Source organism: Pteropus alecto, unplaced genomic scaffold (genome assembly GCF_000325575.1).
Source record: "Pteropus alecto unplaced genomic scaffold, ASM32557v1 scaffold239, whole genome shotgun sequence".
NCBI lineage: Eukaryota > Metazoa > Chordata > Mammalia > Chiroptera > Pteropodidae > Pteropus > Pteropus alecto.
The window spans coordinates 6,112,211-6,138,257 of NW_006494613.1; the positions used below are offsets into that span (position 1 = coordinate 6,112,211).

Genomic DNA, 26,047 nt, shown 5'->3' on the forward strand with positions numbered 1-26,047 from the left:
GCCCTGGTAGCCTGTAGCCTGGTAATATTTTCTTGTTCTTTATATTGTTGCTATGGATTGTGGGCCCAAAGTAGCGAGTTCTGGGCCAGATCCCGCACGGTCAGATCCCGCGCCGCAACCCTGTAGGGGTGGAGTGTGGGCCCCAGGTCTGGCTGTGATCTAGACTCATGGCTAGGGGTAGAACTCCGGATTTAAAATGTTACATTAATGTAGTAAGGAGCCCACACCTAACTTTTGCAAGTATGACTCAGCTTATTGTTTATTACACATATATGGCAGGATGTCACTATTATTCTCTGATATATATAAAGCCCATGCAATCCAGAAGCATGTGCTCCCTGCAATAAAGTTGGTGCCTGCTGTTTCATTCTCATGATGATTCCTCATGCATTCTTTCAACTGGGCATCTCACCATCGAAGCCTTCCTTTCTTGATCAGCTCGGCTCTATCACCCCCTTTTTTTAAGCAATTTTATTTTACAGTGCTCACCATCTTTTCGTAAAATCTTAGTTCATCTGAGAGACTTTAATCATTTTGAAACTAATAGAGAGACATTTGGGATCTTGATCCCTTTCTCCCAGAAAACTATTGTTTCCATGTAAATTTGATCCACTTCTCAACCACCTCCTACACACACACACACACACTCATTCTAGTTTCACATAACAAGAGGCTCCATGAGTGGTAGGCTTGATTAAGGTCTCTCACTTTTTTTTTTAATTTAACAAACTAAATGGGCACTCAGCAGACTTATAAAAATAAAATAAAATTAATTTAATTAAAATAAAAAAGTTATAGATATCGAATTGGCTATAGATAGTAAATTTTATAAGAATTAACCAATCATATAAATTGATTCCTCAAATATCTGATAAATAAGTAGAATTTTACATTCTCAGAAAAAAAGAACCAAGTTCTTCAACTATCATTGGTATTTTAATTCTGTTTACTCTCTCCCTTGGTTCAAGTAGACAAACTTACATGAAGATTCTCAATGAAGCTTTCAAATCACAAACATGTTTCTGAAAACTCCCTCCATTTACTTCAGAAATGATGTCATTTTATTCTGTTTTCTTTTTTTTTTTTTTGAGTTCAGCTTTTTATTGAACATATTACAGAAGAGGCTTAGTCAAAAAGACCAAAGTCCATGTCATCATCGGACTCCTCAGATTCTTCTTTCTTTGCTTCCACTTTCTTCTTCTCATCAGGGGCAGCAGCAGTGGAGGGGGCAAGACCTTTTGCTGGTGCAGCACCAACTACTGGAGCAGGTCCACTTGCCCCTATATTGTAGATGAGGCTCCCAATGTTGACATTGGTCAGAGCTTTTGCAAACAAACCTGGCCAGAAAGGTTCAACATTTACACCAGCTGCTTTAATGAGGGCATTGATTTTATCCTCCATGACCATCACCTCATTGTCGTGCAAGATAGGGGCTGAGTAGATGCAGGTGAGCTCTGAGACAGAGGCCATGGTGCAGGAGGTGATAGGTGAGCACTGCCAGGCATGGTGCTAGTAGCCAGATGAAGTGAAGGCTTCGCCCCAATTCACCCTTAGCTTCCTCGGAAGGACTGAGCACCTTACCTGCAGCTGAGGAAAGGGGTCTGTTTTCTCATATTGCTCCCATAACTTAAGTATAAATGTGTCTCATGTTCTTCTCCTTGATACCTGTCATAAATTAAAAATTGCCACAAATCCTTTCCTGCTCCTTCCACTGAGAACCGAGGTCTAATTCCACTTCCCTTTGGCTAACCTTAGTTGATCTACCAATAAAATGTACTGGAAACGTTTTTCTGAATCTTCCAAGAATTGCTCATAAGAAGTCTTCTGCCAATTGCTCTTGGAATGTTCACTCTGGGGGAAGTCTACCACCATGTAGAAAGTTCAACTTTCCTGAGACTGACATGCTATGAGGAAATCTAAGGCAGCCAGGTAAAAGGCAGCATGAATAGTGAAAAATGCTCAGCCAGTTCAAGCTTTCAGTCACCCAAGCAGGAGTAAGATATGCAAACTATATATTAGCCATGCACTTCAACAGTCACACTCTTAATCTTGTTTTTACTAATCATTGCAAGCTTTCTATGATCTCAGTTTCATGAATCCTACTCTTTTAACATTATTTCTTGTCTTTGAGCTCATTTCCTTTAATATTTCAATATTAAGGGTCTTTCAGCTACACAAAGACCTCCAAACTATTGACCTATAACATTTTCACTGTCACTTACCCCTGGTAACACTCCTCTCTCCTCCCCCAGCTTAAAATTTAATGTTCTATATTTTTAATTTGACCTCCATTTACTTGATCCTCTTTCTTTCTTCATTCTTGCTTGGCCCAACAATTTTTACCTATTTCAGACCTGTGTGTGAATATGGCTGTAGGAAAATTAACAACCATTCTAACTTATGTTTCTATAAATTCAGAATGATTAACATGAGTATCCCCTTAACATTGAGAAGCAATCAACTATATAACCCTAGTACATTAAGTCTCTTACTCCCTGAACCATTGTTTTATACCTTTTTCTTCTTTTTCAAACTCAGAGCATCTCCTCTTTCATGATTACTGTCAGCCAATAACTTTCTATATCACTGAGGAAATAGAAGATATCAAAAAATAATTCTTACAAATAAATATCATCATGTCTATCCACAAAGCAGCATCTATATTCACATATTTTTCTCTCCTTCTGTCACCATAGTCATGTATTCATGCTCCTACTCAAAATCAATTCCTTCACTTGTGTTCTATGTCCTAGCCTCTCTCGATTTACTCCAGGACTTTGACAATTCTCTCCTCTCTCTTTTAATCACCTTTTTTTTTTTTTTCTGTTAGATGATATATCATCATACAGACATATTATTAGTTTTCTCATCTTAAACAATAAACAAACAGATAAACAAAGATTCTTTTCTCCTACTTTCCCAAAAGCTACAGTTTGATTTCTTATATCATCATTTCAGAATTCCTCTAAAAAGTTGCCTAATTTTAGTATCTTCAAATTCTCTCCTATAGCTACTTCGGTCATGTGTTCAACCAACAATGATCTCATTAACATCATAAGCATACTTTATATTGTTAAACTCAGGAATGATTTTCAACCCTTTTATTACTTGTCCTATAATCTGATGTGCACTGGAGAGTCCTGGTTTATTCTTTTTTCCTTCTAGTGTAATCAGGTCTCTAATTTCATTCTTAGAGCATCCTGATTTGAATGTTAACTGTATAGTCACCTAACTTTTAACAGCATTAACAAAGTTGGTTGATCTTTTCATCCTTCAAACATTTTTTTTTTTTTTACTTGATTTTCTTTCTTCTGGTTTTCCTATTTTCTTAATAACCACTCTTTCTCAGTTTCATTTATTTGTCCCTCCTTTTCTTCACAATCTCCTAATGGTGGAATTTTGGGCTCAGTATGTGGAGTTCTTCTTTTCCAGTAGGTAACCACTGTTGAAATATTTAATGTAAGTACCTAAAAATAAAATGATAAAGTGCTTTAGACAATGATTTATTACATAAGGGAGTCATTCCTTTATGATTATTTCTGCTTTATTTCTTTCCTGTCTTCCTTCTTGGTCCATCTTCCCATTACCACTCATAAAAATAAAATATTTCTAACATTATTGTGGTTAAAAAAAAAGGACACTCAGTGTTCAATCATGAAAATATAAGATCAAGCTCTAACTTGACCAATCCCCTATGAGTGAGATTATTGATACTAAATTCCACCACAAGTTTCCTTTGTAATAATGAGTAAACAAAAATCTTAAAAGAAAAAAATATATATGTAAAATGCAGATTGGTGTTTTGCATATTATGTGTAATGTGCAGCGTCATTCTCTCTACCCAGCATTTTTCATATAATGAAAAGAAAACTGATAGAGCATTGATTGCTCCAAGTACTTTTTTCTCTTTTGTTTATTTTGTTGGTGAAAGGGTAAGAGAGCCTTTAAAAGAGAAACATGTTGGAAAGCAGCCCTCAAATATAAATGTAAATTATAACATTCCCCCAAATTGTAACATATCATTATCTCTCCCATTCTTTAAAGAAAGAAAAACAAGGCTAATAATCATCCAGTTACATATTGCAATAGAATAGTGTTTTTTTTTTTTTTATTAGACTATTATGTTCACTCATTTATGAATCAAGATGTTTAGAGATGGAATGGCCTCTTCTGACCTTTTGGATGTCCTAATGTGAAGGTTGCTTCTCATTATTGGACAACTTTATCGCCAGTAGGCTACTCCCTGTCTACATCTTTTGTATTGCTATTTCTCTACATTTGAATAATAGAAGACTTGCTTTATTCATTTCTTTACTTGAGTCATTTTTTTTTTTTTCTATTCAGGTACCAAATAATTTCATTCCAAATTGGAAAATGGAAGTTCAATATTCATTCCTTCCATAAACGTCTCCATCACAAACCAGAATATCGTATGGTTAGATGCTTCTTAATTCACAATTGCGGTCCATTAACACCAAGACTAAAACCTCTCTATATGCATTAAATTTTTCTCCTTCAGTAGTATGTGATGTTTAGCTAATCTGTCAAAGTATTTCTTTTATCACATTTTCACTGTCTATTTTTTATACAAGACCTCATTGTTGAGCTGCTTTTTATTGATGCAAAGAAATCTTATATGCAATTTCCATCCCATTAACTGTTTGAAAGAGATAATCCACATTCTAACGTTGCTGAACAGTAAACCAGAGCCAGTTCTGAGTTGCTGTCTGCTGTTTTGTTCAGCTTTCTTTTGACCCTCTCTGCTAGTTCAGCCATCTTTCTCTTTAAAGCTTCTACTATTTGTCTAAAGAGATACTGAACTAGCTGTAATTTGTTTGAATGGAGAAATAGTTGGTGTGTTTCAAAATATTTGTTATTAAAAGAGGTACATTCAAATCGGATTTTATCGTATAATTCAAATATTGCAAATGTAGAATACCTGTGCTTATTATCAAACTTGTTGATGAAAACTATAAGTATTATTAAAAACATGAAACTATTATTTAATATTTAATGTCTGAGCTTTGAAATCAGAGAATGTTGGAGAGAGGGGGAAGATGGCAGACTAGGTAAAAGCAGAGTCTGTCTCCTCCCAGGACCGCATTGAAATTACAACCAAATTATAAAATAATCAATGTGGAGATTCACCTGAATTCCAGCTGATCATAACCCCTACATCTGATAATATAAAGAAGCCACATCAAAGCCAGTAGGAGGGCCAAAGTCCAGAATCTAGCTGGACCCACACCTGCAGGAGGTAGAGGATCACCAGAAGGGAAAGCGAGGCTGCAGAGGCATTCTGGAAGGAGAAGGGGTTCCTGGTCTCATCTGGGGGCTCTCCAGCACAGGGTCCCAGCCCAGGGAAGAGGAGATTCCAATAACTCTGACTGTAGAAACTAGAGGGGATTCTGGCCATCTGGGTGAGATGGAAGGCAACTGAACCCCTAGACATCCCTTTGAAAGACCCACACAAAGATTTTCTGACCTGTGGACACTCATCTGGGACAATGGCGGTGGGTCGGAGGCTCTCGTGGGATTCATTCTGAAAAAGTCTCTATTAACTGGAGTCAGAAAGAGGGCTGGAAAGGCAGCCACCATTGTGCCTTAGTCTGGCCCCCCTACAGTCCATGCCAACTTGATTGTGCAGATCTCTCCCACAGAGACATTAGGAGCCACTGATCTGAGGGGATCAACTCGCCCCACCTAACCTTAGATTGCCGAGTGCAGTTGTTTATAGTTGGTTGCCAAGCCCTGAGCTGAGTCATTCAGAGTGAAGTATTCATAGGGTGGCAGCCATTGTTGTGAGCAGCGTTTCTAATCCCAGCAACAGCAGCCAGCACAGTGAGCCTCATTTCAGAGATAACGTCAGGCAGATCACTGCTGCCAACATGAACTTGGGTGCATATCGGGGACTTGCGGGCCAGTCCCAGAAAGCTGGGATCTGGGTCACCTGCAGAAACTTAGAAGAGTTACCAAATTTCCAGCGAAACTGAGGTTGTTTTGATCTGACAGCCACTGTCTCTCTGAGACCTTGCCCCACCCAAACTGCAGACTGCCTGGGGCAGGTATTATTGGCTTGCTGCCAAGCTCAGCTCCAAGTGAATCAGAACCAATGTTCACAACAGAGCGGCCATCATTGTGAGTGGCCTTTCCAATTGTAGCAAAAGGGTCCAGCCCTGTAAGCTACATTTTAGTTCCCAGTGGGTGACCAGTGCTATGAGCCGCATTTCAATGGAAAACATGGCAGAGTGAGAGATGTTTCCAGATCTCTCCCCTTGAACAACAATAAGCTGAACATCTAAAACTCAACAAAAAACACTCAAACTGCACACCAGCATGTCTGAGTGTGGGATCTGCACATAAGAACTGCAAGTACTTTAAGACATTATATAAAGCAAGGATCCAAAAGGCTTAAATGCCACCTACTAGAAACCAAAAGAAAAGTGACTTCTTTGAAATCAGAGAGTGTTAGGCTTATTATTTTACGTATCTAAGTTATGTGCGCATATGTGTGAACAAACTACTTACCCACTCATTGTCTCAAGTTTTTCATCTATCAGCTTATATGTACATTACAGAGTAGTTATTAAAAAAAATTAGGTAAGGTATTAAAGCTGAAAGCCTGGCACACAGTAAGACTTTCAATGACGTTGGATTTATTATCAGTAACTAAAAATCTAGTCATGGAACCTTAATACTGTCCTTGAGAAGAACAGTGTTGGATAGCATTTTAATTGCTACAACTCTTTTTCTTTGTCATTTTCCTTCCTGTTGAACAATTTTATGATGGTATTGACTTACGTGAGATAAATTGTATTGCTAACATGAGGGTCTGGGACACCCAGGCTATGACTTTTTAATTGTTTTTTGTTCAAACGGGGACATCTTGGTTTTTACTACAATACTCTTCATATATTTTTTTGCTCATATTGCTGATGTAAGAACGCTTGCAAATATCTGAAGCCAACATTTTATATCGTTCAAAGTAAATTTCTAATTATACCATCTTACACTGCCATAAATATATAATATGCTTGATCATCCAAGTATTTTTTCATCTTAAAAATAGAACTAAGAACCTCAAATAACATGATATGGTAGATCTCATCTAGGTAGTGCAAGTTTTCTGTTAACTTTGACTGCCACCATGAAATATCTGAATTCACACACACATTGCCTTTATTTATTTATTTTTTTTAACAAAAGGTAAATTGTAAGTTAAACGAGTCCCTTCCTAAGTAAATATATTTTGTAGTTTTAGATCTCAAATCACCTGTGACATATTAGTTTAGCAATTGCAAATACATTCAAGGTATGAGAGAATTAGCTCTTTCTTTGTATTGCTGCCAAAATTTCAGTTTGTAGTTCATGACATCACTAACACCTAAAATGGTGTGGAACATATGGAGTCAGGATGTAGCTAGAAGGAACAGAAGCAAAGTAAACCAATTACAAAGCTAGTCTTGAGCTCCATTTATGTTTTAAAAATTAAATCCTTTACTAGCAGACTTCTGAAATCACTGAGTGACCTTGCAGAACTAAACCTTTCAAAAGAGAAAATGAATAAGAAGACAGGCAAAGAGGAAACATAAAAGGGAAAGAATGAGAATTTCTAGGGAATTAACAGATTCAGCAAAAGCCGAGAACAAATGTGCTTTTAAAAGCCATCTTGAGATTAAATTAAGAAGCTGTAAACAAAAATGAGTTTTTTCAAAAGGTTAAAGAATATAAATATTTTATTTATTTCTTCACATTTCAAAAACAAAGCTTATAATCAAAAGCTGAAAATTTTAGATTTAAAAAGGAACTTAACTAATTTAGCGTCTTTGGACAAATGGGAAATTTAATTATTAAAAATTAAAGTTACTCACATAGGCCCTAGGAACTGGTGTTTGTAAGTTCTGCCAGATCTTTCTTGATGACTTCTTTCCTCCTCCTGACTTCTAACCCTGCCCATCCCTTGCAGCAATAACATCCTCTTGGATGTAGAATGGCTAAACATGATCCATAAAAGATCAGTCAGAACTCTTTTGGACTTTCATTTTGGACATTAAAAGAAACTCTTCCTCCTTGGGTTGCACTCTTGAAGCTGTCAGCACCGATAAGTCCCCAATCACAGGAGGTAACCTACACAGTAAAGATAAAGGACCTACAGGTTGTTTTTTTAGCCCTTGAGTCCTGCTATGCTTGAGGTCACATTCAACCCTGGACTTGCAAATGTGAAATTTCATTATTTTTCTTTTAATTTTTGCAATTCTGGACTGAGTTTCTATCTTATAATCAAAAATGTCCTGCTAAATGTGTGTCTGTATTATTATGTGTCCTTCAGAAGTACAGACTGGAAAGTATTTTCATAGCTACAAATATATATATATTTTTTGTCATCTTTCTTTTGACTCATTTTTATAATGGTATTGATCTATTCTGGGATGACTGTGTGCCCATATTAAGTGTCTCCAGTAGTAGTTTGAGAACCTAGGTCTTCTAAGACCATTATCCTTTTATTATAGAACAAATTGTCTTTTTCTTCATGTTATAGAGGAGGAAATCGTTTTTCTCTACCTTCTACTTAACTAGCTAGGCCCATGAATCATACTGATAAAAAATAGATTAATAATAGGAAAAAAAAATAATTATATAAGATTTTTTGGCTAATCTTCCCAACAACCTTATTATATAAATTGATCATCTCTGTTTTAAAGGTATAATAGTGGTGGGTAGTTTGGTAGACATGAGCGACGGAAGCAAAGGCCCAGCTCTATAACCATAGGAATGACAACACTGATGGCCCAATCCGAAGGCCAATGGAAAAAAAAAAAAAAAAAAACCTCATTTTTCAAATAACAATACACCCACATCTTAGCATACAAGGAAAAAGATGACCATAGCATAGCAACCAGTATAGGGCAGCCACAAACACTTGCACAGTAAGGAGTACTCTGACCTTTTCACTTCAGCCTCATTATAGCATCATTATAATATCAGGCATATGCTTGGAAGTTCATGAATCCAATTATAACAAACTGAATTTTAGGAAGGTATGTGCACAGTTGACAATAGGTTATATAACAGCCAACTGTCAATCAAAATGACCTCATACATCAATCAGCTAGCACCACTCTTGTAACCTCCCATCAAGGCCCAGATATAAGACAGAGCTCCTCACCAGTACGAGACTACAGCCTTCTCTGGTGTAGCCCATTTCTTTCTTGAAACGTACTTCAATAAATCTTGCTTTTCCTAACCTTTGCTGATCTGTAATTCTTTACTGCATTGACAGAAACAACTGAGGCCCCCCAGTACCACTAGGGCAACAACAGACTTAGATCACCCCCAATGGTGACAATAGCAGAATTAAACAAGTAAAAGTGTTGACAATGACATCAAAAAATCTTTTTCCTCCACTATCTCTGTGTAGGTCTATCAGTTTTATTTTTCTATGTTATTGTAAGGAAGGAAAAACAAATCTTTATCTTTTACCTATCTTAGGTTATCTGACTGGGGCCCTGTAAATTAAAATGGAAAAGACAGATTAACAAGAGAAAACAGAAATTTATTAACTTGCACATTATATATGTGCACATGGGAGTATCCAGTGATGAATGACTCAAAGGATGGTTAGAACTTGCATCTATCTACCATGTTAGGTATTATGTATGTGGTTATTGTATTACTTTTTATACTTTCCTATTGCTTGAAATGTCTGTAACTTTTGTTTAAATTCTTTATTATGAAAATAAAATAATGTCACTAGTATTTTTTTTGTGAATTGTATGCATTGATCTTCTGTCCTTTTTATCACTGCTTCGTTTGAAGTTCCTAAACTATGAAAAAAAAATTTTGTGTCTCTTGGCTATCAAGATTTCAATTAGATTAGGTGCTATTAGATGGTAAAAGTTACTCTCTTTTATCATTTCACCAACTATAATTCATTTCTCCTCCATTTTTTAGAAAGTGATGTCATTTAGTAAACACAAGTAAGCTCATTTGACCTTTTTTCCAAAAACCTCAGTGACTTGTAATGCTGAATTCCTCTTTGAAAGTATCTGCTTTAAAAATTTAGTTTCAGGGAGAATACATAATAAAGTGAGATATGATTGAAGTATACACCTAAGGGCAAGAGATTATTTTATGATATGTGACAAGTAAGAGCTGATTTGGTGCAAAGGCTTGATGATTCAAACTTCACACTTTATTCCTATTGTACACCTCATGCTTTTAATTTAGAATAAATAAAGCTTAATGTCAGCAAGATTTTTGCTTTATATCTTGAAAAACAAAACAAAAGGAAACAAACACAAAAACATGTTTAAAAAAAGTGTTTTAGCTCCATACTCATAGATCTCATGTAGGTGGGAGATCACTATGACTGGTTCCAGAAGGGTGACTCATGAGACAATTAAAGCAGATGACAAGAATGAAATAGTTGGATTATAATAGTGACAGTTACAATGACCTTCATAAGGAACTCTGTCATATCTCTAGCACTGAGTCACATTATTTAGTTACACAAAGTTTTCGTTATTACTAGTTTAAAACAAAATATAACTTTCTCTCCAATATTCTCTTTATTTATTTATTTATTAGTACATGCAACAACTTGGCTATATCTCTAGAGAATTATGCTGAGTGAAAAAAGCCAATTCCAAAGGTTTACATACTCTATGATTTCATTTATATTATAGTTCCGAAATTTTTAAAAAATGTAGAAGTAAAGTACAGATTAGTGATTGCCAAGAGTTAAGGATGGGGGAGAGGAGCACAATAAGTTGTTTTAAAAGAGTTAGGGAAGGGATCTTTGTGGTTATGGAACTGCTCTATATTTTGATTGTGATAATGAATATACATACTCATGTAAATGATAAAATTGCATAAATCAGAATGCAATTGTGTTTATGTTTTGGCACACACACAAATATAGGTGAATACAAGTGAAGTTGGAGAAATCCAAAAAAAATCGCTGGATTTTTATCAACATAAATATTCTGGTTGTAATATTATTCTATAATTTTGCAAGATGTTATTATTGAGGGAAACTGGATAAGAGGTACTCATAATCCTCCTGTATTATTTCTTACAACTGCCTGTGAATTTACAATAATCTCAAAAAAAGTTAAAAAAAAACAAATATGTTTTGTGTCATAGTTATAACAAAGTTAGTTTTCTTTCATAATCATAAGTCGACAACTCTGGGGGCATATGATGTTGACTACTTGAGATGGTCCAAAACACCATACATCACTGACATCTATGGGATAAGTATACTAACAATAGAATCATTGTGAATGCACTCAGTGAAAGAGAGCCAGGATTTGACTGTGCTGACGGAATTGAAATAAACTTGAGGCAGAATATTGTGGTTCCTTTAAGAAGAAAATCTATGCAAACCTAAGCAATAACGTGTTTCAATTTAGGTGTGATATCAGCAACTTTGAATAGTAAAAAGAAGTTGATGAAAGAGAAATTAGAATTGATGAATGTTGCTAAGGGCTGTCCAAAGTCAAGACTATTTTACTAGTTATAAACAAGCCACTGAGACCTCTCTTTCCTCACTTCCATTGCACAAAGACATTGATGTGGTTCCAAAAATGAAGTTGCTTTTGTGATTACCAGTGATCACTCCAAAGCTATCAGTCATCTGTCTTCAAAATGAGCAGTTGTTTTCCACAGGAAGCTAAGAATTACATATTTATGTGGTTGCAATCAACTTTTATGTAAAAAAGATCCAAAGGTCATTGCCCAAACAGATTTGAACACAAACTGTGAGACTGACAAGGGCACTGAGTTTATTTTCAACATACCATGATGGCTTTCCAGGTATTCCAAGGATACTTCCGCTGATTTCAGAACATTTATAGGCAGATCTAAATGCTTGCTGTGTAGTGATGTCTGGCTTCAATTAAGAGAATAAAGAGACATTTACATGCAATCATATGTATATATAATAATCATGTCAATGTCTTTAGATCATATATTGTGGATGAGGACTGGAATTTATGGTGAGTTTGGCCTTACTCTTATAGCTATTTTATGACAGAGCTGAAGTTCATTTGTAATTGTTTTCTACATTAAAAAAAAAAAATGTTCTTTGTTCTGACCTTACTTATAAATAAAATGGTTTATAGGTCCATCTTTAACGAAGACAAAGTCATCACTTTTTATTTTCTTATATAGGATCCTTAAGTAATTTTCCATCCAATAGGTCAATGTGATCCTTTATTAGGAAAACTGTTATTTCCACCATTACTATATTCATTTCTAAGTAATCAATTTTTATTTGAATTTAATTGAAAGAGAACTAAATAAATATGCCTTTATTTTAAAATGTCTTTCCTATATTCTTAGTATATCACATGAACATCTTTTTTTGAAATATGAAATTATGCAAATGTCTTTTTAAAAAATACAGAAATTTTACTCTCCTGTAAAATTTGCATTGTTAGAAATATATAGCATAAAAGGAACCCAAATACTATTTAGGTTTTTAAACTGTCAAGTGAATTCTGCACACTACACTTATTCAGTTCCCATTTGCTACCAAGGAAAAGTGCAAAGTCAAACATGTTCTTACAAAAAGCTCTATAAGCTGCATGTAAATGAGCCAACTTTTCCTGAGGGTCTATCTTCAATTTGATAGTGCATTTAAGTGCTTGCTTTCGGTTAGAATAGACATAAATATACAAATAGAAATTGAGAGCAGTGAAAATACCATTTATCCAAGATTTTCTCCAAGAATACAAAATTGAAATAGATTATGCTCTTTTAAGCCTCTACTTGTTTAATTAAATGATTACTTTCTATCAAGAAATACAAACATTAAATGTAGAAATAAAAGAGGTAGGCAATAAGTGACCAAACGGAAATATAAAATTGGCAATTTTATTGAATAATATCATTCTTAAATGATTCAATTTCTTTCATTTATTTATCTTTTCTTTGTCAAAATATGATAATTATAGATATTTTGGACTTATAGCTATGGCTGCTTTTCATAACTTTGCAATTTTCCAAATAGTAAGAGCTTTGTAGATATGTAAGCCTGTTAATTCAAACCAAAAAATTCTGCTCATTCTTTTCTTCTTTATTTCACTATTTATAGACACATCCCATGATTGTAATATTAGTTGTTATGGCCTCTGTTTATGAGCATTTCCTGTATCATAGTTATTTCTGCAGTGGTTTCCCAAGTGGAACCCATTTTGGACGGAGTGACTTTGACAGGCCTGGTCACACAGTGTTTGAAAAGTACAATTTCCTTTTTGTCAAAGAACACCTAAGTTTAGATTCTGAATCTCCCCCAACCAGCTCTTCCATAGAAGGTAAGTCACTAAAACACTCTGATCTTGTTTCCTTTTCTACACAATAAGTATAATCTTACCTAACTTCATCAGTGAAATAATATTTAAAATTTCTTAGGATAGTCTTGGAATTTAGAAAACATAAATGTTAGCTCTTGCTGTTTTAACTTGCCTCAACTGTATGTGGTATTGAATAAACTCTGAAGAGCAACTCGATCCATGATAAAATAATTTTAAGTAATATTAAACAGAGCAAGTAAACCGAGCTTGTGAATCAGATTATGTATTGCTTGCAAAAATTCACTTGCCTCTTTCCTGTGGGAGAATTTCACCTCATCCCATTGAATTTGGGTTAGGTCATTTGACATGCTTAAGCCAATGAATATAAGGAGAGATGACTTAAGCTACTTTTCAGCAGAAGTTTGAAAAAGTGTCAAAGTTACCACAAGCTCTTGTGATCTTTCTTTAGACAGAACTGGCATGTCCAATATAAAGGGATTCTTGAAGGAGTCAGCTTATGATTAATGTGAATGAAAAATAAATGTTTGCATTGTAAGCCACTGAGATTTTGGGATTGTTTGTTATTTCAGAATAATTGCTTAATATAAAAATTGATACCTAAAGAGAAGTGACATAACAAACTTTAAACTGTGTGGCTTTGGCTTTGGAGTCAGGGTCAGGTGTCTGTATTGAAAAAATTGTTACTGCAGTCCAGAAACTAGAAACCCGTTATTTGCAATGACAAAACAATCTGGATGGCAAATGACATATGTAATAAATCTATGGCTTTAGACAAGGACTTTGCAAAATTTACCATTGCTAGTATTCCTTGATTGTCATTTGTTGCATTGGACAAAACTTGACAAAAAAGAGGTGTTCTCAGATCCATCAGTTTTCAGTAAGGAGTAAAAGGGAGAAAAGCAAATCTAGGTTATTTCAAGACTTGTCGAAAGGTGCAAAATGCATCTCTGAGTAATAAAGGCTGGTTTAGATTCAGTCAAATCAAGGGTGAAATCTTCAAAGCCTTTGTTAAAATCTCTGATTGGATTAAGGTAGAACCCAAGGAAATCCTTTGAGTCAGACACAATGATTGAGCACAAAAGACTAAGGACATGGTCCTACAGAAGCAGAAAAGGTTTGAAATATACCTAGAATTACCTTTAGAATTAGAAATGCTTCATAGACTGTGGATTGGCCATTGGCATATGAAACCGACTAGAACCAAATAGATAAATTGAAACACAGCAGATATCATGCCTATCTGAAACGTAAAATGATATTTGGTTTTCAAATTTTCTAGGCAAAAAATAATGTTGGACAACTTCTCAACTTGTATAGAGAACATATTCTGCTATATCCTTTTATGATATGGCCAAGGAAAGTAATATTAATAATACCATAAGGTAGAACCAAACAACAATGAGATCAATGTCTTAGAGTATTATTCTCAACTAAAAGAGCCAGGCCTGGTTAAGAAATATTGCTCACTGCCAAGGTAAGAGTCCCATACAATTTTTCCCAGAATTATTTCAAATGACCATATTTCAGTGACTGCTTATACACCTTCCATTCTTACGCTATGAAAGAGAGAATTTGATGTAGTTATCTTTTCTCTGTTCCACAATTGAATATGAGTTTTGAAATGGGAGGAGGTAAATAATTTATTTGGTGGGTGGGGGGGATCATGTGGTTCTAGATGGTGATACCTGATATAGAGGATGTCATGAGATCCCAGAACTGGAGTTCGATGTAGTGAATGAATAAAACTTTAGGGAATTCTTTGGGGAAGGTGTAGATATGTTTTGTGTGCTGAAGGGAGAAAAATAAATACTTATCACTGATAAGGCAATAGCCTTCAAGTATTTTTTTTTCCTCTTCTTCCCTGTGAGAGAAGACTGTCCTGAATCTATTGACTTGTACTTGAACATGTGATGTACTTCAGCCAATGAGATATGCTCAGAGGTGTTACTTAACACATAAAAACTTTAAAGTAGCGGTCCCCAAACTTCTTGACCACAGGGACCGGTACTCCTTGAGAATCAAATGCCTGATGATCTGAGGTGGAGCTGAGGCAGTGATGCTAGAGCTGGAGAGCTGCTGCAAATACAGATGAAGCTTTGCTCCCCCGCCACTCATCTCCTGCTGTGTGGCCTGGTTCCTAACAGACCACAGACCAGTACTGGTCCAAAATCCAGGGGTTGGGGACCCCTGCTTTAAAGTATAAATCTGGGGTTTAGAAGAAAAAATATGGAACCGAATTGTCTTTCTCTAGTCTAGAGTGGAGTCTCAGCCTGTATACAACATAAGTACAAAATAAAATTCATTCTTAAACATCACTGAAATTTGGAGTTGTTTGCTACGACAGTAAAGCTAACATAGTTTATTCTGAACCTCTCAATTTCAAATTTAGAATTTTGCTTTTCCTTTACCATGCAAAGAAAACAAAGGTTTTTCCCTTTGCCCTTGAAAAAAGTGTAATCTTTCTTCCAAAGACGAATTCATTATGAAACAATCAATTGAGGGAAATGGGGAGAAATACTGGCCACCTTTAGAAAGCTTAGATGTTGATGTATGCTTCTAGTCATAAAAGTTTCAGAAATTGTAGGGCTTAGTTTTAGAGCACTTTGAATACTTATTATAGATCAGACAATGCACTAATATATTAGATGTTTTACATATATCTTTTTAAATCTTCACAACGATGATAGGATATAAGTTATTATTCACATTTTGCATATGAAGAGAAAAATAGTCAAAAGTGTAAGGAATGTCCCTGAAATCACAAAGAGTGGAGAGTTTAGCTAAACTACTCCATGGTGTTGCTGTCTCAATATTTTATTTTATTTGACCAAGCAGCCTGCAGAGGCCTTAAACTAATATTAACTCCTCATGCAAGCATATGCCCTAGATAAAAGTTTCAAAAGTCACAAGCAAATGTAAGCTCCTGATAGGACTTTCTCAACAGCGCATGTAATCTGCTGCCTTCCAGCACCTTCCCATGTGTGCCTCTTAGATAAGACTTCCATGAGGCCGACCAAAACTCTGTTCTTCTGGTTTAAATCGACCAGTCTGACACAATCTTGGGAAACACAGAGCACTCCATCACGGGACCCTAGTAAAGTCATGTGTCCCAGGTCCTGCACTCTCTGTCTGCACTCTGACTTCACCTTTCCATGTGGTCCCTCAAGGCATGCCACATACTTCCTCTAGGACCTGTGAGTAATACACTTTCCTATTTCAATTTTCCTTATGTTCTGTTATTGAATTGGCTCATCAACCAGTGCTTGTGCTTCACTGAACAAATGTTAATTTAACAAAGTCAAAACACAAAACCAGAAGTCCATTCTAGCCCCTTCACATGTTAGTACAGCCAATGCTCTTTCCACTGATTTAAAATAATTCGTTACTGTATTCACATGTGTCATTACACTGTGACAAAATTTATAGAAAAATCTCTTTAAAGGTTCTATTTTGGCTTATTTATTTATATCTTCCATAATCACAAAAGGATTATAGCTGGACCAGTTGATGTAATATTGTCTTTCCTCATTTTTGGGTGAGCCAATCAAAGCCATGTGAAGTGGAGAAAAGCAATCATAAAATAGGTATTAAAAAAATCTAGAAACATTAATTGACACCCAAAGTACTAGCTAATGGATGTCTAGTAAATGACTAATAAATTTACATAAAATTTATACCCCTGAAAAAAATCCATCCAAAGTCTTCCCATTTTACTTATAATAAAATCAAAACTTCTCACATGACCTAGAGAGTCTTACATTATCTTACCTTTTCTCTCTCTCTCTGATCCCAAATCTTTTCTTTCTACCACATTTTTTCTGGGTCAGACACACTGAGCTTTATTTATATATTTATGGTCCTTCGAAATCAATGAATTCATTCCCACCTCAGAGAGCTTACACTTCTGTGAATGAAGCTTTCTCCCCAAATCTTTACATTGATCATTCTAGGTCAACATTAAGTCTGAATTCAAATGTCACCTTCACCAAAGGACTTTTTCCAACAGCATCCCTAGCCATGTTTTGTTATATTATTATACTCTTTTATGTTGGTAGTACACGAGTATTTATCTACACGTTTATTGTAGATAACTAACTAGAATGGAAACTTTATGAAGACAGGACCAGTCTAACTCACTTTCATATCTATAGTGTCTCAAATAGTGCTTGGCATATGACAGACACGTAAATATTTGTGATGAAATTCCTCCATCACAAATATACACTGTGTTAAATTAGCAAATTCTATAAGTGCTAACAATGAGGGAACAATTACTCATTTCCTAAACATATAAATTTATTAATTTCTTGAAATAATATTTATAACACTGTTGGCTATGTATACACCTGCTGGGAAATAAAATAGTCAAAATAATAGAGAAACTGCAGAACATATTAATTTTTTGCTAAAGATATATTTAATGATTAGCAATTCTATTAATTTTCAATTTCAATTGGTATTTAATAAGTATTCTAAGAGCAAAAAATATACTAGCAGTTTTTATTTAATTTAATTTATAAAACTATGTTCTATCTTGGCATTCTATTTTAAACTAATAAAAGGTAAAGACAGGAAAAATCTACTAAATGATAAATTTGTTAATACATACATCTTTAACAAAAGCTATTCAAATAACTCATCAAAAGAGAAAAAGACACAAAGTTAGGAGTAGAACAGGTATTCGAAAACTTCATAAAATTATATAATTTCCCTGAAACTGTAAGCTATATATGACAAAAAAATGATGATGAAACTATTTTGTTTAATATAAGATTTCATATAAAAATATTTTAAAATACCATGGTACCTAATAATTTTATTAGGATTAATCCATTAATCTTTATGCCTCAACAAAAAGCAATTTTAATGTTTCTTGCATTTGACATCTAAAAAGGCCCAAGGTCATTTAGTAATTCAAATGGGAAAAATTATGATGCAATCAATCTTGATTTTTCCATTGAGAAAGTTAGAATTGCACAGCATCGAATACATACCTTCCTTACATACAGTAGCTGCTCAGTAAATGTTTGTTGAATAAAGGTTAAGTGACTGGTTAATGAATGTTTTAAAAACCTTATTTCAGGAATTCATTTTATTCATGAAATAAAAGATTCACATGAAATCTTAGACTTAGATAGTTAAAAAATAATGGGGGCTTGGGGGCTTTTTCCCCCTCACAGCAACACGAAGAAGTAGGGGAAATAAATCCAAATAACTTATAGAACCAGGTTCAAAATCTCTCATATAAATTTGATCTGCCAATAAGTAGATTTTTATTTTATCATTCCACTTTTTTCTCCAATGACTGTTGTGTATAAATCTTTTTTTTCTGATATCCTTTTCAATTCATAGCACTCAAAACATATTTATTTGCTGTTTAAACCATCCATACATACATTTTCTTGCTGCTACTGTTAGATAGTTAGGCAAGCATGAGAAACAGGAGGGAAGACCCAGCTCTGTTACCATCGAAACCTCCCTTAAAGACCTCCCAGGAAACAATCCTTTTATAGTTATAAATCACCTCTGTGTCCTGAGGAATAAAGGCATGAAAGGCCATAAAAACTGTTGGTTCAACCCAGCCAAAAACACGTGCACAGAAAGTATTAACTCAACCTGCCCATAACCTCAGCCTCATTATAACATCATTATATTATCATATCTATGCCCAGAAGTTCATAAATCTAATTATAACAGACTGAATTCTAGTTAAGCACGTGTGTACAAAAGGTTATATGGCAACCAACTGTCAGTCAAGGTGACCTCACATGGCAAATCATCTAGTACTTTCCTTGTACCCTCCCATCACAGCCCAAATATAAACAGATCTTCCCACTTCTGCAATGTTACAGCTCTCTTCACTGAAAACCCACTCCTCTTTTGGAGCATACTCTGTCTTTTATCTTTTATCTTTTCTCCTCCCAAATTCCACAGGACTGCAACATTCTTTAGTGTGTCCCTTCTCCTTCTAAAATATACTTTTAATAAATCTTACTTTTTCTAAATCTCGCTGACCTGTAATTCTTTACTGCATTGGCGGGGAAGAACCAAGGACCTTCTCCATGCCGCTAGGGTGACACTGGATTTCATATTACCCCAACAGTAACAAGTGGTAAAAATCTACTACAAAACAAACTTCGATTCTTCTTTTCATTCATTGAAGACTTTGTAGCTAGCTCACAGTTGATCCTTTTGACTCTTTCTCTCTTAGAGGTTTATATTTTCTTGCATAAACAATCTGATAAATTCACCTTGCTATTTCTAGACAGTCTTAAATTCAGGGTTACAATTCGTTCTCTCCAAAAATCACTCATCCCCTGGGCCACTTTCATTTAAGTTATTCTAACACAAAATTTGAAACTCTGGTAGCAACTCCCTGACAGCTATCAATTTTCTTCCTGCTCTCTTCCTAAGTTTCTTCATCCCAGCTTTGATCTCATAGGGACTTTTAGTGCTTTGATTACTCCATTTTATCCTTCTCTGTAATCCCTCTATGATCTCTATGATGTTGCAATTTTGTTTTAACTTCTATTCTGTCCCTATTCAGACAGGATCTCGATTTGATTACATGAACTATAAGTCAAGCTGTGTGTAAGTGCACCTACAGGTTTTTGTTTGTTTTGTTTGGTTCAGATTTTTTATGCCTTCCTACATTTTTTGTCTCTTTGTTTTGTTTTTTGTTTTTTGTTTTTGTTTTTGTTTTGTATCTTCCCAGCAAAATTGTAACCAATATGGCTAAGCACTGCTGAAAAATTACACAAGTCTCCAGATAGGGACCTCTATACATTCTTAGCCTCCAATCCAAACTCAGTGGGTCCCTAATAGTGTTTTCTAACTGCTGATCCTACAAACATTATACCAATCTTATCTTCCTGGATCTCTCTGATTTTTTTTTTTTTTTAATTATTGATTAACCTCACTTTCTTCAAATTTTCTAGTCTATGGTTTTGTGGTATCGCATTCTTTAGATTTTCTTTGTGTTCTCCAACTCTTTTTACTTTCTCTTCTTGGCAAAATTCTATTATTTTATTTATACTTTTAATGGTAGTGTTTCTTCCTAGTTAACTACTTTACTCATCATATAGGTTCTTCCTGAGTAAACTCATTCATTTCTTACACAATGTTACATCACAGATTTATATTTCCAACATTTTTCCCTGAGTTTCAAGAGCATGCTGAATATCTAGTTCTACCTAGAAGGTCTGCAATGCCTCAAACTCATCAGATCTTACCTTGTTACTCTTCTAATATTCATTCACTATTTCTAGCTGGTAACCTGGAAGACACTTTGGTTCTTTCTTTTTCCTCACCTTCCATATTCAAGAAATCAATAAGTCCCATCAAATTAATTCCATAAATATTTTCCTAATCTTTGTCTTGTCCATTTCTACTGTGTTTGTACTGCCTGAGGTTTCTTCTCATGTGGCTTGGCACATTGCCTTTACTATCTAATTGCTATTTCTTCTGTCTTCTCTTTGTTCAGAATTATCAAAATTCTATATATAAAGAATAGCCTGTCCCAAAGTACTAGTATATGCAATTGTCAAGAGGTCAAGAAACTGCTTATTTTTATTGAGTCAGCAACATTTATTGAACATCTATTATGTTTAAATCAGTGCTATGGTTGCTAAAGTTTCAGGTGGATTTTATACATTTAATTTTTTTCTGACCAACATTTCTTCCTTTGGGGAATGGCGCGTCCCCTATTTTATTGACTAGAATTAATCTGCTCAGAATATACTATTCAAGTAACCCTGATTCTAGTAGAAGAGACCCTAACCTAAACAATAGGCAAGTGATAATTTGAGGACCAGTCAGTGGCATGAGACCACCTACTAAGTTATCAAAAGGCCATCTCCTTGACTGAGTACTATTGCTAGGTGTATGTTTATCACATAGAGGTAGCTTATATAAAAGTGAAGCCAAGTAGAGGCAGAGTCAAGAGATGAAGATATAGAATTACGTCATTCCTCAAACACTTAAGTCTATTCACACGAGAAACCAATTTATACACCTTTGTCTTCTCCTTAGGTAAGGCAAAGCTTAATTATTGTTTTTCTTTTTTTCATAAAATAATTTGAGTGCATTTCTGTCTTTTACTTACAACTTTAGGAGCCCTAATTAATATGCATAGACCTCAAAAACTAGAGTCCCTGGTCCCAGGGAAGTTTTAGACTACTAACCAAGGAGGACAAAGAGCTGTGAGATATATTACAGTGCCCTATACAAAGCAACACATAAAATAAATTGAGAGCCCAAGAGAAGCATTCATTATTTAGAATAGGGTGACTATAGATCTATGGATAAACTGGAGTTTAGACATGAAGAAATACACTGCATAATTAATAGTTATCAAATTAATAAATAAAACCCGGAAACTTGATTTAAGAGAATTATCTGGATTTATTTCAAAATTATTAAACTATTTTCACTAAGATAAAAAATAAAAAAAAATTTTATACAAGTGTCATTCACAATTTCAAGTGAGCTTTTTTAGGTCAGTGTTGTAGATGCTAAGGAGATGTGTTGCAAAGACATCGAGGTCAAGTGAATATCTCATCGTGAGTTATTCTTTTAGGAGAACCATTATTGCCCTATGTAAAGTTATTTTGGAAAAATGTAAGGTATAATAAATAATTTATCTTTGGACAACCTTGCTGTATTTTAAGTTTAAGGAACAGATAGCTTTATAAAATGCACATAGCCAGATTACCTCAAAGAACAAAGCTCTAGGTATAGAGTGGGTCAAGGATAATCCTCCCAAGTTGATCACTTTTGCAATACTCTCTTAAAAATAACAGTGTTCCCACAAAAAACATATAGTATTTAGTATGTCCAGTGACAGGAATAGCCATAGCTAAAGGGGAAGCCTGTCTATTTTCAGTGGTCAAAACTAAATTAACCATCTTCCTCTTCCCATCTTAAATCTGCTCTATCTTTTGTATTGCCAGTCTCAGAAAATGGCACTATGGTGCACAGGTACTAGAGCTAGAATCCTGAAAGTCATTTTATGTCCTTTCATTTCTCTTCTTCCCCATACCTGTTTTCTAACTGTGGTTTGTCCATTTCAGCATTATCAACATGGAAGTGGCAACTTCTTCACCAACCATTTCTTTTCTTTCCTACTTCTATTGCCTTAATTCTGAGATCATCACCTCGCTTCTTTGTCTAATTGTACCTTCAGAGAGAAAGGCTTGCAGAAGCAAACATGGATATTTGTGAGCTAGGATAGAGGGTAAACAACAACAATAACAACAAATCTGGAAAAAAAAAAAAAACACCTAAGTTGAACTGGAAAAAAAAATATTAAGGGAAGGAAAGACCATATTTTTAATTTGGAGCTAAACTTAGAGGAGAGAGTATAGTATATGGAGGGTTAAAGATATAATGAAGAAGAAAACAAGCAGTGAATATTCCTTGAAGTGGACAAATGCGAGGTAGCCTGGAGTAATTCTGAGACAGAGCAGCATTACCTATGGGGACTTTAATGTGGCCTATGTGCACATGTATAATTGAGCCACATTTATTACAGTGGCCTAGGTAAGATGGACCTCCAGGACCTTTGCATCAATCTCCTCACCTCCATTGAATTTTCTACATAACTGAAAGTCTTTTTCCTCAGTTATCTGCTCATATTTCTCTCCCGCTTAAGGTGTTTAAATGGCTTTTAATGGCCAAGTTCAGTATGAAAGTCATGCTAATAACTAACTAATCTTGACCTTTTTGTGCCAATGAGATAGCAAAAAAGACACTGGCAATGTCCAAGGCAGTAAATACATCAAGCGCCATTAGTCTGTACAACACGTTATGTGTATAATCAGTATGCCTACAATAGCCAGGTCTATAGGAGAAACAACTCAACTCAATTGACCATAATCTCCCAGTTCCCTTTTACTGGCCATGCAGGGCTGTTGTGTTAACATAATGCATGTCTTATTATCCATCCTATTCAAAACTATGATTTTCTTTTCTCCTTCTGAGATTCTATATAGCTTCTGAGGAACCATTCTGAAGAAAACTGAGAAATGAGTTGGGGAGCAATTTATAAGTATAACAACCACTTCCTTTAAAAAAAAATAATTAATTAATTTTTTATAGTGACATTCGTTAATGAAATCTGGTAAGTTTCAGATTTACATTTTAACAGTAAGGTGCATATATATATTTACATTGTGTGTTCACCTCCCATAGTTCAATTTCTTTCTGTCACCACATATTTGACCCCTTTTACTCCGTCTACCTCCTCCCTCCTCCCTCCCAACTTCCCTCTGTTTACGTATGACTTTTCAAGACAGAAGAATCACATACACTCAGTAGGAAAAGCCACTTTAGTACACTAAATAAGCCCGAATGGCCCAACCTACAGGTCTCTTTAGCTTTACCTCCCCATTAGTTGAAAGAAAGTGCTGACACACAGGACCTGGTGGGATGGTGACTTTGGCACCCATATCCAACAAATCATAAACATTTGAGTCCCTCCTTTGCTGGAAGTTGCTTAGCATATTTGAATATGTGGTTATGGCCTTTGTTCCCTCTTGTAACAGGGAAAACTTTGCCTCACACCAATTACCTTTCTCCTTAAAGTGGCTAAAGTTGAATTAGGGAGCAAGGGAAGGAGAAAGCGGCTCTGTGCCAGTAAGCAAGTACTATTGTCTGAATATGTGTGTCCTCTCAAAATTTATGTTACAATCCTAAACATCTAATATGAAGATATTGAGGTATTAGAAGGTATTGGGAGGTGCTTAAATCATGAAACTGGAGCTCTTATGAATGGGATTAGTGCTTTTGAGACTCCACAGAGCTCTCTAGCCCCCTCCACTATGTGAGGACACACTCAGAAGTCTGCAGTGTGGAAGAGAGCCCTCTCTCAACCATCCAACACCCTGATCTCAAACTTCTAGCCTCTAGAACTGTGAAAAATAGATTTCTGTGGTTTATAAGCTACCCATTTTGTGGTGTTTTGTTATAGCAGCTCAAACTAAGACAGTATGGAACATTTACTTGTGATTTTGAGTTGAGCTGGGGCTGCTAGTGGCTTAATCAAAAAAATTTTCTATACTGTCTATCCAAAGCCCTGTATCAGGTGGCAAGGTCATCATTATTGCATCCATTTGTCAGCTCTGGGCACCCCTAACTCAACATCTATTGTCACACTGCTTTCTGCTGTAGCTGCAATGCTTGCCCCTTTCAGTTGGCCTGAGCTTGACTCACACTTTTTGTTAAGGAGTTCACCTTAATTCAAGGTATTTGCCATTATATTGTCAGAATAAAATCTCACCTGGTTTTAATGTACCATCTAGAAGAGTTTTAATGTACCATCTAGAAGGGTAGCAGGGTTGACTAGAAAACTTAGCTAGATGTATTTGGGTCATTTCCCATTTTCCAGTAGGTGAGCTTCACCAGCAATATAGGACCGACTCTCCCTGGTAGTCTCAGACTACTAGGCAGACTGTCATTTATGGATGAAGCACTGTTTACCTGTCTCAGGAAATCTCCCTAAGGTCAAAGCTCCCTTAGAGCACACAGAACCCTGAGGCATTATTTTAGAGAGAGAACTCAAGGAAGGCTCTCAAAGGAGATGATTATTTTAGAAGGATCTGATTAAAGTATGAAAACAAACCATGTAGTTATTTTAGAGAAATGTGGTCCAAGAAGGGAAACAGCAAGTTCAAAGGCCCTGAGGCAAGAGCTTGAGGGGTATATTATAGGAAAAAGAAAGACAGTAGTGTGACTGAAACAGTGTGAAAGAAGAGCTGTGTGGTAGAAAAGTATTAATTTCAATACAATGTCTAAAGGATGAACTATGCAAATATCATAACACTTTAATATTCATCTATCAAAAAGTCTTAATACTTTATGATTTCCCATATTTCTTCACGCATATCCTCTCATATTTACATGTTTTGCCTTCTATGCCCCCTCCTTTTTTTGGTTATGATTCTTATCTGTCTTCTACATTATATTAGTAGAGGATTATACTTTAAGTTTAATATTTATGAAGCATTGGCCTCACATTTGTTCACAGAGGATGCTAAATACACTTTGTTCTAATATCGAAACCAGTAGGAAAATGGCCACTTTTTTTCTTGAAAATGTGGAAGAAGACATCAGGTGATTCAAGGGTTAACTTCATGTATGCAAAAAGGGGGATGATTATATTGGTCGCTGAGTAAACAAAGAAGAGGAGACAGCTCTGCTCTCTTATTGTAATTGCAAATTTATTTTTTATAGTTTCTACAGTTTCTATTTTCCTTTAAACTGCCTTAATCTGTCTTCCTGCTGTGACCTATTTCCAGTAATGCATATTCAGTATAAAAATAGTAGATCAAATCATATCAGAATTCAAGCTATTTCTTGTCGAGAAGAAATATGTACTTTCATATAACACTGAAATCAATTCCCCTCATACTAATTATTTAATTTCCATAATACACTGAGAGTATTCTGCCATTAAATGTTCACATTTAAAACTTGTTTTGTAATATTTTAATAGTTCTTCCTTTAAACAACACAGTGAGGAAACAAAATTACTATTTTATAGATCAAGCAATTGAGCTACTGGAAAATTAAAATATTGATCTAAGGCCATATAATGAGGTTATGCTTATACTTATAACCAGATTGTCATTTGATTTAACTTATGTTTCAGTTTAAATGAGTTGATTGAATGAAAAATGTATCAAACTGACATATGACCAAATTAACCAACTGTTAAGAGTGATCATTCC

At 35.1% G+C, this 26,047-nt stretch overlaps 1 protein-coding gene across 2 annotated transcripts; it reads right to left on the bottom strand.

Annotated features, from left to right (window-relative positions):
* Nucleotides 1–1,081: 1,081 nt before the first annotated feature.
* Nucleotides 1,082–1,470, bottom strand: LOC102878379 (60S acidic ribosomal protein P1). 2 transcript variants are annotated; one of them, XM_006926233.2, is made up of 2 exons: nucleotides 1,403–1,470; nucleotides 1,082–1,327 (listed from the first exon to the last, which is right to left on the bottom strand). In XM_006926233.2, exons 1-2 carry the CDS (start codon nucleotides 1,468–1,470, stop codon nucleotides 1,126–1,128), a joined length of 270 nt encoding a protein of 89 aa, XP_006926295.1. In that variant the 3' UTR covers nucleotides 1,082–1,125. The 2 variants fall into 2 exon arrangements, with proteins under 2 accessions (XP_006926295.1, XP_006926294.1); XM_006926232.2 differs by having other exon boundaries at nucleotides 1,082–1,470.
* Between the last annotated feature and the right edge of the window lie 24,577 nt (nucleotides 1,471–26,047).

What these genes read in the sequence shown, in the direction of transcription:
- LOC102878379 (XM_006926232.2), bottom strand. Translation starts at nt 1,470, where the DNA reads ATGGCCTCTGTCTCAGAGCTCACCTGCATCTACTCAGCCCCTATCTTG.